We start from the raw sequence: 13,534 nt of genomic DNA, 5'->3' as shown, positions 1-13,534 counted from the left end.
ATCACAGCTCTCTGAGCTCTTTCCTTTGGCCAGTTCCCAATCTACCTCACTGCCCAATGGTCCAGTCCACACTTCCTAAGCTTGGCTATGAGAAGGCCATGGGACACTGTGTCAAAAGCTTTGCTGAAGTCAGGGTAGAACACACCCACTGCCTTCCCCTTGTCTATCCATCTAGTGATGCCATCATAAAAAGCTATCAGATTCCCCTTGTGGAATCCATGCTGACTACTCATGATAAGCTTCATTTCCTCAACATGCTTTGAGATGGCACCAAGAACAAGTTGTTCCATCATTTTTCCAGGGATGCAGGTGAGGCTGACTGACCTAGAGTTACCTGGGTCCTCCTTGCCTTTTTTGAAGATTGGGGTAACACTGGCTTTCCTCCCAAGAGGAACTAAATAACCACCCTAAGGTGGAGGATACCCAGGCCCCATTTCTGAATTTTTTCAGTGGGGTAGTTGTGGGAATACCCAGTTGTTTATTCCAACAAGGGCCTTTTGTCCAGCCAGGAAATAGAGCTGCTTACTCAAAGGACTGTTTTGGATCATCGAATAAGTTGATCCAATGCACTTCACGTTACAGTCACAGCATCAGTGAATTGACCCTGTATTCCAGTCTGTGTTACTACATGAAAAAAAGGAAGAAGGAAAATTAATTTCTTTGATGAAATGAACCATCTCTCATTTCAAGGATTAAGAGATGTCAGGTATTTCTTAAATAAGGCTACAGGAGGGAAACAGCCCACAGAAAGCAGGTGTGTTTGACCCATCAGGATGGTTACACAGCTGTGTAAGGCAGAGGACCTGGACTGCAGGTGTCATTGGCTCATATGGAAAACTTGGAGCCAGAGGGATCCCCCCAAATGAAGTCAGGACAGAGGATGGATAAATTACTTATCTTGAGTCTACCAGGGTTCTGGCCTGGCCCTGCCTCCCTTTACTGGGATCTCTTTGCTTGCTCTGAGCCATGTCTGACAGTGCCTGCAACACTAAATCCTGCTCCGTCGCACTGCAGCTTGTCCCCCACATGCCTGACCTCAGCCCCAGCCCTGCCTCCTCCTTGTCCCCAAAGCCGTGGTGCCACCTCGGCTCCTGGCCTTGTCAGAGGTGCGGAGAGATGAAACCCAGGCCGCACCGGTTTTCAAGAGCTGCCATGACTGGACAATCTGAGTGCAGGACGTAGAGTCCTGCTCCTCCTTGGGTTGCTGGAGCCAACCCCAGGATCAGCGTGGCAGCATCTGCTGTGTACACAGAGCAGAGGAGACAAACCACAGCCCGCTCCCATCCCCATGAGCTGCCTGGCCGCGGGTGGCTGCACTCACCACAAGCCGAGGATGCTCAGAAGACAAGGTCCCGTTACGGCTACCAGCAGCCAGTGCCATTCCCGCACCAAGTACGCTACCATGGCCAGCAGCATGTTCCCGATGCTCCAGAAGATGCTAGTCAGGATCCCGGAGAAGGTGCGGTGCTGTATGTCCACCCACTCCATCCCTGGAAGAGGGAGGCAGTGTTCAGCTGGGACACATGGGACTTCTCCAGGAAGGGGTGTGCAGGGGCTTTTAACAAAATGAGGGAATGTCCCTGTTCTTCTCCTCCAGGAGATTTCCACTGTTTTGCTGACATCTGGCACATTTAAAACGTTCATCCACAATGCTTAACCCCTTGCAAAGCTGTAGGCAACCAAGATAAAGCCTTAAAAGAAGAAATACTGGACACACAGTAAGAAACAGTGCTAAAAACACCTTAGGTGATACTTTTTAAAATTCCACTCAGTAACATTCAAATGGTCATCTTCATCGAGCAGATAATTTATTTTCCCTAATCATCTTGCCTGCACAGTTTCCCATTTCTCTGCCCTCTCATTATTCCAGATGAATCATCATTTGTGTGGAATCTACCTAAAGTAGATACTAATGCACATGTAAAGCCAGGACAGAGGGGGGTCTCCTTGTTTGTATGTGTGAACTAAAAGCCATTTTTCCTCCAAAGATCTGGACATCTTGCTACAACCTCTAACAATCAGCCATGTCCCTCCCAGGCTCCACTTTTCCTTGCAGGCATCAACCTTTGTAACAATAAAAAAAACATAGCAGGCCTTGGAATTTGACACTTCTTGTGTGGACTTTTCCAGTACTGAAGGCATTTTAGCTTTATTTTGGCTGTATCTGAAAAAATCCTGGAAATTTTTGCTGTGCCTGTAACTTGCTCTTGGGTACAATGAGTTTTGCCTACTACATCCTGACGGTATCTACAAAATCATCCGGTGCTCTGTTGGGTACCCTCATGTTTGGTGCTTGTTTTTATTATGTAATCACCCAAATTCTTCAGCTTCAGTTTTGCCTAGCTCTGTGGGTGTGGGGCAGTTTTTTTTTTTGGTGGTTCTTTCCCCCCACTCTTTCTAAAAATACGCATTGGGAACTTAGGAAAACTGTGAGCAAACGCAAGACTGGGGAGGTAGAAACACCCTGTGAATGACACACCATCCTCCTCCTCCTGAGGACATGGCAGTGCTGATGAATTTTCTTAATGGAGTGTTCGAAGGCTGAGAACTCAGTATCAGAGGAAAGGGACAGATATTTTGCCCTGTGGCTTTTATTGCACTGCTGATGATCCTTAACAGGAATCGGGTAGCATGGATTGCAAGTGTTAATGTTGCAACAGAAGCACTAATAAGTGGGTTTTATATTTTGAGTAGACTGTTAAAGCATTAATTAGTCTAACAGACACTGGTAATTCTTGGATCCTCCCAAGAGGGATGTTCTTTTGGCTGCCTGTAGTGAAATTACGCACATAACGATTTCCAAACTCTCATTCCTACTAGCTCTGCCCTGTCTGGTAGACAAGTCCCTACCTACCCACTGCCTGTCAGAAGTCCCCCTGTACAACTGGGCACCCCCAAACCCCCACATACTTACCCAAAGGTAATACAATAAGGGAGACGCCACTCAGGGCCACCCCGGTGAGGGTCCGCGTGATGGCCAGCATGCTGTAGGAGATGGAGGCGGCGCTCAGCATCCCAAACACGACAGAGCACACAAGTGACAGCAGGAGCATGGCTTTCCGTCCGAACCTGCCACGAGCACAGGCTGGGTTACAGCGGCTGGAAACCTGTCCCAGGAGTAAGGTTTGGAGTGGGGCAAAACAAAGACTCAGAAAGGAAAATATTGCCTGCTCTGCAAAGAGCAAAAGATGCAACGTGCCAGGGAGGAGGAAGCAGCTCTGGATATAGCCAGTGCCACAGTGGTACAATCCCAATCCGAGGACCAGCCTGCCCCATGAGCATCGGGCATGAGGCTCTCCAGTGGGAAGAGCAGCACTGATCAAAACAATATGACTTCAGCCCCTTCACCAAAAGCAGCGATGTCAGCTTGGAATCCCATGCTGCTGGCACACCCTGCTCCCTCCAGAGGCTGTCCCCATGCCTGGCTCAGCATGTCCCCCTCCTGTGGCTCACTCGGGACCAGCCACTGCCACCGCTCTTGGGGAGGAGACAGAACCGTGACACTTTCACCCAGATCCTTGGAAGGAAAACAAAGATCCCAAAGGAAAATAAAAGGAATCCAATTGTCAGCCCACATGTGCAAATAGCCCTGATGTCCTAAGGGGTCTATGAGGAATCTGCTAGGAGGTTGTTCCCCAAGGGTTTTGGAAGTTGTAGGATGATGTTACCCCTGGTGCTGTGTCCTGTGTGGAGAGCGTGGAGAAATACAGAAAATCAAATACACAAATGCACATGTATATACGTCCCCTCTGCCCCACCCAGCCCTCCCCCAAGAAGTACATGTGTATGTGTTTCTACACAACCTATGCAAATCTAAAAATCAAAAGGGAGCACGGCACCAGTCTTCTGACGAATATCAGCACTGCGTGTGACGAAAGCTTAGGTTCAAACAGAGTAGTAAATCAACCCTGTCAATAGGTAATGTTCAGTCTATAGGGAATGAAATCCTGGCCTGATTCTGGCAGTGGGGCTCTCTTAGTGGCCACCTGAGAAGGATGGTGTCAGGAATGATTGCTCCAGGGCAAAAAGTGATGTGCCGGGACATAATGCCACAATTAACATTCTTAAGAATGATCATAAATGACTTCATGCAGCAAGCTAATGAATCTACTGAAGAAAAAACAGCTTGTGGCTTGGGCCCGGGCAGTTTGCTGGATCTGCTTTGAAATTTAAACGGATCCAGTTTGCAAAAGCCATTGTAATGCCCCTGGATTGGAGCAGCACACACCCAGAAACACACCGGAGCTGGATCTGGCTTCCAACAGGGTAACTGCTTAAGAAAGAAGGTAATTTTTTTTTTTTTAGATTAAGATTTTTCTTGAAAATACAGTAAGAAGAATATAAAACCATAAGATTCTCTGCAGGGCACAAGGCAGCTATTTATGGACCCATTACTAGACTTTGTCAGCAAATGCATGCCACCTGCTAGGGAAACCAGAGGCGAGCTGGCAGGATTGAACAGCAAGGCTACAGGGAGGCTGCTAGAAATAATGCTGTTAAAGTCGTCTTCAAAAGGAGAGGTAGGAAAGCACAGTCTCTGAAAGATTAGATGTAGAAAATCTAATAAAAGGAGCAAACTGCACAAGCATTAAAAATTAATTAAAAAACCCCCTTTTTCATAAGTACCCCAATCTGGAAGTCTGCCAAAGCATCATTCAGTACAAGGACAAGGTACAAAAGGACTGTTTGGGAAAGAGCAGGCGATACCAGAAGCAATAGATATATATATATTTGCATATATGTGTTCACAGTGAAGGTTGTTGGAGGTTTTACCAGGGTAAAATTTGTCACTAGAGATGTTCTCAAATCCAAATGTCTGCAGAGGCTTAGAACAAAATGAACCTGCAAAATGCAAAACGCCAGGACCAGATTGTTTTCACCCTGGCGCACTAGAGATGAAATCTCTGCGTTGCTGTCAGCAGAGAGAAGTGGGACTTCTTCTCTGTCATGGAAAAGGAAGATGGCTAATGAGATGTCAGCTTTTAAGGGGTCTCAGGAGGGATAGAGGGCATGACACCTGAGGTTTAACAGCTCTGCCAAATTCACTGCCAGTTTTCTGGTTGCACCGCCCCAGTTGCGATTACACGGGCTTCAACCTTTCCCAGGGTAGCTCACATGGGCAGTGCACAGTCAGCTCTGCTCCAGGCTGCTCAGGAGGGCACAGCTGGCTGGCAAACCCGCCATGGCTGTCACTTTAGCAGGCTGAAGGGTCCCGGTCTGGCTAATTGGAAGTCAAGCCATAACCTGGTCTTTTTTGCTAGCTTCTCTGAATTTTCTCCATTTCTTCTGTAACCTTTTGAGGTGGAGAAGGAGCGTGAAAGTATTAAAAGTATACAATATGTGGGGCCACCATACATTCACATGTTACTGCATAGTGATATTCTCGGTAATTTTATATTCCTTTCCTAATGATTCTTTATTTTCCATTTGCTTCCCCAGCCACTGCTCGTTGCTGAGTGGGTGTTTGCCTAGAGCTGTCTGCCATAGAATCACAGAAGGGTTTGGGTTGGAAGGGACCTTACAGACCAGCTAGTTCCAACCCCCCTGCCATGGGCAGGGACACCTGCCACTAGACCAGGTTGCTCAAAGCCTCATCCAGCCTGGCCTTGGACACTTCCAGGGGTGGGGCATCCACAGCTTCTCTGAGCAAACCCCAAAATCTTAACCCCCAAAAGTCTTGTTCCTGAGCAGCTATGGTTAGCTCAGAGGCCTCAATTTTAAATGAGAAGTTAGAATTTTTTTTCTCTTTACTATAGATTAATCTTGTCTCTACCAGCCTGGTCAACCAGCATCATCTCCCCACTCACTCCTTTTCCAGATGATTTATCAATGTGCTGAAAAGCACACAAATCCAAGCATAGCCCCCCCCAGGTCTCCCTCCATTGTCACAACTGAACACTTACACCTACTCCTTCCTTCCTGGTTTTTAATCAATTATTTAGTTGTGCAGAGACCTTCCTTCATATCTCAGGGCAGCTCAGTTTCTTTAGGAGCCTTTACCTCGGAATCCATGTAGATGGTATCTCTCCCCTGTTCAGATGCCTGTTAGTGCATTCAAAGGAATCCAGTGTGTCTTTAAGGCAGGAATCTTTTCCAAATACCCCTCCGATCCTTCGTGTCGTATCAACCCATGCGGCCACTGACCCAGTCTTTCAGACTAGTTTTGACTGATTTGCCAGGTACAGATAGATGTCAGGCTGCCTGGAAGGTAGTTCCTGAGATCTTTTTGGGAAAACAGTTTAAAATGGGTTTGATATATGCTACTTCCCAGCCCTCTGCTGTGGAGGTCACACAGTGTCAACTGTGTTCCAGGTTTTTCATCCCAACGGTCTGCTAGGGCTCTAGGATGACCAGTGCCTTCTCCAGGCAGTTTACTGGCACTCACCGGCTGTATTTCTCCATGCCTCCTTCTAGGAGCTTATTTCAAAGCTCAGCTCCAACACCTGCCCCTACACCTTCTCCCACTGTGAGCACAAACTCATTTATGTCTCATACTACAGCCTTTTTATTTCCAGATACTCCTGTTACACCTGGATCTTCTACTGGCTCTTCGTCTGCACAATCCGTGTGAAAAATCCTTTTAGATTTGTCTCTAGCAGAGACCACCTCTTCTGCCCTATCTTGCCCTGCTTCTTCTCCTGATTCTGAATTCCTTTCCCTCCAACTGTGCTATGAAACCACTTGAGATACAAAGCCAAGACACGCAGTGTGAAGACCAGCCAGGTGTCTTGGGTCCTTGTAAAAGTGTACTGATGTACTCGTATGCCAAGATACGGATGTAAGAATTCCCATTTCAGCACTACCTCCCCGGGGCCTTCATACTGCGAAGCTGCTCCCCTCTGCTACGCAGTGATTTTGCAGCCTGCCATACACTAATGCGTGTTTGATCCCAGAGGAAGGAGGTCAAGAAGCAGTTTCCCGCACAGGCATTAAGTAATGAGTAGCGTGCAGGGAACAGCACACCCTGACCACATGCCCGCCCTATGTACCCTCTGGTAGGTTTCCTGCTTCTGCTCTTTGCAAAAATATTTAATTTCTTAATTGGTGTCCTTTCTAGCTTATTACTCAGGTGTTTTTTTTTCCATGTTTACATTATCACATTCTAATGTTTAACCAGAAAGAACAGATTTGTTCCTGATTCCTCATTACCTCAGCTCTTCCTTGAGGAATGCCTCCCTGCTTATAAGAACCTCCTTTACCCTACTTCTCTAGCAATGACAGAGCCAGTTTTTGCTTTCTGGAGACTCTTTTTTCCAGCTATGGCATTTGTTTGCTCTGAGCCCCTCACCTGGCTGTCCTTAAGCAATTTCCCTATAGCTTGCAAGGGGTTAACTCTTAGCCTCTTGTTTTGGCTTAGTTTTAACCAGCTTTCTCCTTTTTTTAGACAGTTGTCTTTTCTGAAATTGGTCTCACAGACAGTGGATTTTTTCAGTTTTTACTGTTCCTGCAGCAATGCTGACCACTCCTCACCGAGGGCAGAGCTGCTTCTCTGGTAGGCTCTGGAGCACTACTGGATCCATGGAGCACTGCTTCCCAGTATGACTTTAACCCAATTTTTAACGTGAGAGGCTGGATTCTCCCTTTACGATTGCGTCTTCTCCTTTCTCTGCCCCCCTGATCGCCTTTGGCAGGTCACAGGTTTGTGAAGTTCTCAGCGTGAGACTTAAGCCCTGGAGGAACAGCCTGAGAGGGGTCAAACCTGTCTGAAAGGTATCCGAATACCACGGCCCCCATCGTAACGCCAATGAAGAAGAAGGTTGCAGTCGCCTGGTTCAGTCCACGATGCTCGCACACGAGGTCCCACTGCAACACAAGGCCAAAATGATGCTTAGTGCCCCGTTTGGCCTTTTCACACCCTTTCCCTCCAGCGGTCAGCCGTCGTGTCTTTCATTTTATACCGGCTGAATTTGATTGAGGGGTAGACTCCTGCACTAAACTACTCATAGGATGGTGCTGGAGTCTTGAAAAATGTAATTCATTAGGGAATGTCATGTTGATATCCGGCTACTGTTGCCCTGACCAGTTTGAGGTTGCCCGTGCAGGGAGGAAGTCACAGAGGGGGAGTCACAGCAAATACTTGCCTCTGATGCTGACTTGCTGATTTCTTACTAAGTTGGTCGACATTCTTCCTACTGAAGTTAATAAGCATAATTTTACTTTCTTGGAGGTGCAAATGTCACTAATCATTACAGAATGCTGTGGCCAAACTGCAGAGTTGATTTTCTATATGTGCAAACTTGGCAAAACTTAATTTAATCATCAACCCAGCCTCACAGCCTCTTTGACAAAGCCAACCAGACCTTGGGCAACCTTTGCTGCTGCAAGAGCAAAAGACTCCAGGGAAAGCCCCAGCCCCTTGAACATCTCCAGGGACCACTGCATCGTGGGTGCAGCATCACAAGGCTCCATGATCAGCGTCCATGTGGGCACCTCCCCTGCCTTGTCCCCCAAGGGCGCAGGGTGCAGAAATTGGGTACAGACTTCGTGCACATCTGACCCTCACCTCTGTGCCTGAAAGAAACAGGAGTGGTTGGGTGGTGGGGAGGGGGTACCAGTTCTAAGTTAAGCCTTGAGCATGCATTCGCGGAGACAGCACAATCTTCCAACCCAACCATGCTCATTTCATCTACCCAAATTGCATCCAGCTCTAAACCAGTGATTTGGGCCACTTTTAAAGGAAGGAAAATTACAGCCTGCAGGTAAAGCATTAACACCCAGAGGTATCACTGTCAGCCTTCGCAAAGCGTTTCAGGAGGCGGGCGGTTAATGTTTGATGGGCAGGGACCTCGGGCAGGGTCAAGGTTATGGCTGGCCAGCACGCTGCATCTCAGCGGGACGCCCTCCGAGCCCCCAATGGGCTCCGCAGCAAGGGACACTGCTGGTAAGAGAAGAGAGGCTGCACTGTCTTGGGGAGAAGAGGGGGAAGCCAAAGATCAGTGAGGAGGGGCAGCCAAGGGAACAGCAGTCACACAAAAAAGTTTGGAAAATCAGGAAGGCAAGTCATGGGCTCCTATGAAATCCTGACAGTGTGCGATCCTGTGCAAATGCTGTGTGGCCAAAGCAGAGAAAATCCTCTGTGTGTGTCTTCCCTCCCAACCAATCTCTCAATCACCTGGAAAAATTAAGATGCTTATAACAGGAACGTTGGCTTCTAACTATCAATTTAGAGCAAGATGCTAATAACAACAACAACAATAATAACAATAATAATTTTTAAAAATGTTGCCTTCTACCTCAGAGCTTCAAAGAGCTTCCCCATTCCAGGAAACCTTCTCTAAACAAGTAATTTCTGCTGGTTAAAATGCAAAGATTCCCTCTCTGATTCTGTGCACCCAGCAAACATCTCTCCATCTGCTCCTCAAAACACTGAGCCAATTTCAGTTTGGTCTAGAGCACAGGCCAGGGGTTACCTGAGTGGAGATGGTGGAGGTGAACTGCGAGTGGTCATAGACCCATCCGTGCTGGCAGTGCTGGGTGACGGAGTTGTTTTCTGGTTGCAGGGAAGAATTGAGCAGCAGGTGAAACTGAGGCTGTGAGAACATCTCACAGGACCTAAAAGTGCCGTCGGGCTCCCGGGGGATGTTGATGAGCAGAACTTCCTCTGTGGTGAGGTTCACAAATGCCTCTTGGTGTGGAATTGCACAGTGATGAGAGGGAGTAGCAGCAAGAAAATTGTGCAGCAGGAAATGCATAGGAAGGTTGATTCTTGGGAGGCAGAGGATAAACAAAATCAAAAGCTGGAATCTGCCAAAGCCCCCTATTTCCAGTAAGAGATCCTCAAATTTCATCTTTCCTGCAGAGTGTGCTCATTCGGAGCAGCTGTGTGCCAAGGAGCAGCGACGTGAGCATGGGCAGCGGTCTCTGTCCTTGGAGCTCAACTTCTGATGGCTTTACGTACAGCCCCTTTGTTGGACTTTGAGACCCTGCTGAAAGGTTGCCAAAAGTCACAGCGAAACTCACCATTTGGGGTAGAGCCAAAGAAATTATCCTGTGGGCGCACAATGCACCCGTGTCAGTGGGCCCAGCGCGAGGTACCTTCTCTTTCTGGAGTCTTGTCGTCCTGTTGCGGGTTTTGGGAGAAGCCCACCTAAAGAAAGGAGGTTGTGGGAAGAGTGCTGTGAAAGCACTGTCGTTTCCGCCATGGGGGTACCCTGCGGTGTCTCAGACACAGCAACAAACTGTAGTGTGAGCTGACCGCCAGCCAGCCCACTTGGACCACGAAACAGGCCCCCAGGAGAGCAGGGGTGACCCCCTACGTGGGGATGCCCCGGGGCACCAAAGCCTGGTGGCTGTGCATCAGCTAAGTGGCTTTTAGTGCGGATTGTGCCAAGTTGTGACCTGGGAGCAGGGAGAGGGTGGGAGGGTGCCCAAAACAGAAGAGAGCTGAGTCTCTGGATGGATGCAAAGTGGGAGGTGAGCCCTCTGGGGAGAAAGGATGGGCTGCAGGTGAGGGCAACCAGCTCACTATTGTCCTCCAAAGGAAGGAGAAGGTGAAAATGCTCCCCACAAGGTCCCTTTCTTTGCATGGAAAAGTGCTTTCCCAGGATGCATGCAAGGAAGCGACGAGAGCTGCAGTGCTGGCACGCAGAGAGGCTGCGCCTGCCATACGGGGACCCCTAACATGCTCTGCACGGTCACAGCTGGTGGGTGTGCAGCTCCTGACAGGGCCATGGGTACTGCTGCCAACGCTGCACTGGCCTCCACTGCCTGCTCCAGGGAGCGGTTTCCTGGAAGAGGTGGGTCTTTTATGTGAATTTCCACTCTTCTTACGTTCTTAACCAAGAAAAGGAGCTCTTTAGTCACCCGGAGCCACTGCAGAGGAACAATAACGGATGGTGCGTGAGAGGCTGAAAGTGGCTGGTCATCAAAGGTGTGTACGTTGTGTTGTGTATGTGATATATACACCTGCTGGGTAAAGGCTTTGAGCCCCAGGTGTCAGGGAGCGGGAAAATTGCTGATTTTTTGGAATAGTTACAGAAACAATGTCTAGAAAACGTAGCAACTGGGGAGATGTGGCACTGGGGCTGGCACAGTTTGGGTCACACAACCAACATGGTTCAAGGAAGAGTGCTAGTCCATGAGCTAGGAACAAAAAGATCCAGCGTAAGTGGAAGCTCCAGGTATCCCAGGCCTGTTAAAATCTCCAGGAGATGTACAACGTCTCCTGTGGCTGACATACACCTGGCTGGAGGACGACTGGCACGTCAAGACAAGGTAGACACAACACCCTGCCCCACCGCTGAGCAAGCTTAGGAAATGGGATGAGCTTAGGGCTCATCTGGGAGCAGTGGAAGAACTGTGTCTGGAGAGCCTGCAGGACCCTTTCCTGCAAGTCCCATCACACCCTCGCCGTGTCTAGGTAGAAGGCATGGGCATGTTTCCCTTGGAGCGAGTGCTCTGGACAGGCTGGACCCATGGGGCAGCCCCTGGGATAACGCATCCCAGATGCATCCACACAGGTTCAGGGAGCAGTGCATCATGCAGCAAGCTGGGGCAGCACCCCGTTGCCCGTGCAAAGGCTACAACCCCTTTGCAGGACGCACGTGAAGCGTCACCATTACTGACAGCTTGCTCTACGTTGTCTCCTGCTGCATCTTCACGCTCGGTACCTCCTCCCCGCAGTCTGCGTCCTCCCTCCTCCACCAACCCTGCAGTCTTGAGTGCTGTAGATGCTGATATACCATCTCCAACCTTTCTCCAAGCTGCTGCCCTGGGACATGTTTGGCCATCCACCTAGCAAGCAGTGACGTTGGTGTTGGGATGCAGGCGCATGGAGAGACCGGGCACGGATAAAGGGCAAGTGCTGCCTGCTGCCAGGCGCTGCAGAGAGCTGCCTGCCCGCACAGCCGCGGCCAGTGATGATCTGCCCCAGCCCCTGCAGCACAATGCTGGGGAGAAAGGGCTGTAGAGCAGCGGGTAGAGATGAGAAGGTCTGAAAAAGCTTTTTGCCTTGCCTCTTGCTGTGGCTGAATGCGCAGGCTGAGTGTCACCCAGGTATTAAATGCTGCAAGGGCACAAATCACGCTGAGCAGGGTGTCTCCATGGGCTCACGCACAAGGCAAAGGATGGCATGCTGCGACCCAGGAGATCTTTGCTCTTTTCAGCAGCATTTCTAGCTGTCCTTGTTTAACTAACGTGCTTCGCTACAGGCTGTTTCGGTGTCCATCCTGGGACGAGCATGAAGGAAGCACACGGGAGTGAAGCAGGGACATCTGATAATGCTGTGCCTCCACGGTTACAGTTTAAGCTGAAGTTGAGCTACAGCACAAATTGTTTTTCTTCACCACTGGTCTCCTAAGGAACAGAAACTCTCACTGACTTGCTGTTGCACATTCAAACTGCAAAGCAGCTCCAGCCTTCCCATCAGAAGTGAGGGTACGGGTCATTGCTCTGCAGCTCCTGGGGCTCTGCCGTTCATACTGCAATTGCTTACAAGGTACATTGGCTGGTTGCTGCGTTTCCCTATCCCAATCATGGTCATTTAACCAATCACCAGATTTAGTTAATGACCACCGTGCGTACAAACGCTGTGACTGGCTGTGCCCTACCACTTGGTTATTAGACCCAGGACCTGATTCAAACGGCAGCGGTGAGAGAGGGGGACTCCTCTGCTGCTGCTTTCACGTATAAAGCTGGAGATCTGATCGGTCGGTGCTTAAATGGTATTTTTCTCCTATGGGAAAGCTGCAGACACTGAAATCCTCCCTGCCCTCCAAGTTGTGCCTGACTGCCGTGAAAATACGTGTCCATCAGATGAGCTAACTACCCTTGCTGCCAGAGGGCTGAGGTGTCCCCATCCAACTGCAGCTCGTGGCAGGCTGGGATGCCGGCGGGAGGGAGGTGTTCCACTCATGGGGAGTCTCCCTTTTTTCCATTATTTGCAAAGGCTCTTTGGACAGTGAGGTCCTACCAAGTTGGCCGAAGTTGGCTGAGGATGCCTGCAGTATCCATCTCAGGTGCACCGTACCGCGGCGGTGTGTCCAAAACCGCCCTTGGCGGGATGTGTGCGCACCAGGTGCTGTAGCTCAGTTGGAGAAAGTGGAGGAGAGTCCAACAAAGAGGTCCTGGGGCTCATGAAGTTCTTTGGTGTTAGAAGGAAGTGACTCTGTGCCAGTCTGAGTGGTGCTGCGTTAACAAGACTCCCACACTTTCCATTACCTGCAGCTGCTTTGTGTACAGACACTTTGCTTGGTTACACAAACAAATAACAACTATTCTGTAAGTAAACTGGTTCTGGCCAAAGCTTCTTTCCTTGTCTAATAGAAATACAGGCACTGATCCTGCTTTAATGTGAAACCACGTGAGCCACTGCCACATCTTCTGCTACACGTGGCCGAGGGCCCACAGCCAGCGCTGGCATCCTGCCTGTCCCTAGCCAGACCCTGCCGACCTGGCTCCTGCCACTTCCTACCGTCACCTTATGGAACGATTTTCTTTACATTTTCACCTCACCAGTGCTGTTGGGAAACTGTAGCAGGGCAGAGATTCAGCCCAAATTATTAGAGTGGGTTTTACTGAGGGAAGGGCAAACCTA

General features: G+C 49.3%; 1 protein-coding gene across 1 annotated transcript; it reads right to left on the bottom strand.

Annotated features, from left to right (window-relative positions):
* Positions 1 to 1,290: 1,290 nt before the first annotated feature.
* On the bottom strand, positions 1,291 to 9,869 carry SLC22A7 (solute carrier family 22 (organic anion transporter), member 7). The gene is made up of 4 exons (XM_010161130.1): positions 9,411 to 9,869; positions 7,700 to 7,803; positions 2,915 to 3,069; positions 1,291 to 1,490 (listed from the first exon to the last, which is right to left on the bottom strand). Exons 1-4 carry the CDS (start codon positions 9,786 to 9,788, stop codon positions 1,318 to 1,320), a joined length of 810 nt encoding a protein of 269 aa, XP_010159432.1. The 5' UTR covers positions 9,789 to 9,869; the 3' UTR covers positions 1,291 to 1,317.
* Between the last annotated feature and the right edge of the window lie 3,665 nt (positions 9,870 to 13,534).

The sequence above is a fragment of the Eurypyga helias genome, unplaced genomic scaffold, assembly GCF_000690775.1.
Source record: "Eurypyga helias isolate BGI_N326 unplaced genomic scaffold, ASM69077v1 scaffold12851, whole genome shotgun sequence".
Lineage (NCBI taxonomy): Eukaryota > Metazoa > Chordata > Aves > Eurypygiformes > Eurypygidae > Eurypyga > Eurypyga helias.
Note: the sequence above shows the minus strand (reverse complement) of the source record. Positions and strands in the feature narration are given on the sequence as shown.

Coding starts and splice junctions, on each gene's coding strand:
- SLC22A7 (XM_010161130.1), bottom strand. CDS start 9,788: ATGAAATTTGAGGATCTCTTACTGGAAATAGGGGGCTTTGGCAGATTC. Junction 3,070..7,699: donor TTCGGATACCTTTCAGACAG/GTTTGACCCCTC, acceptor TGCTCGTGGCAG/GTTCGGACGGAAAGCCATGC. Junction 1,491..2,914: donor CCTTATTGTATTACCTTTGG/GTAAGTATGTGG, acceptor TCCCTCTTCCAG/GGATGGAGTGGGTGGACATA.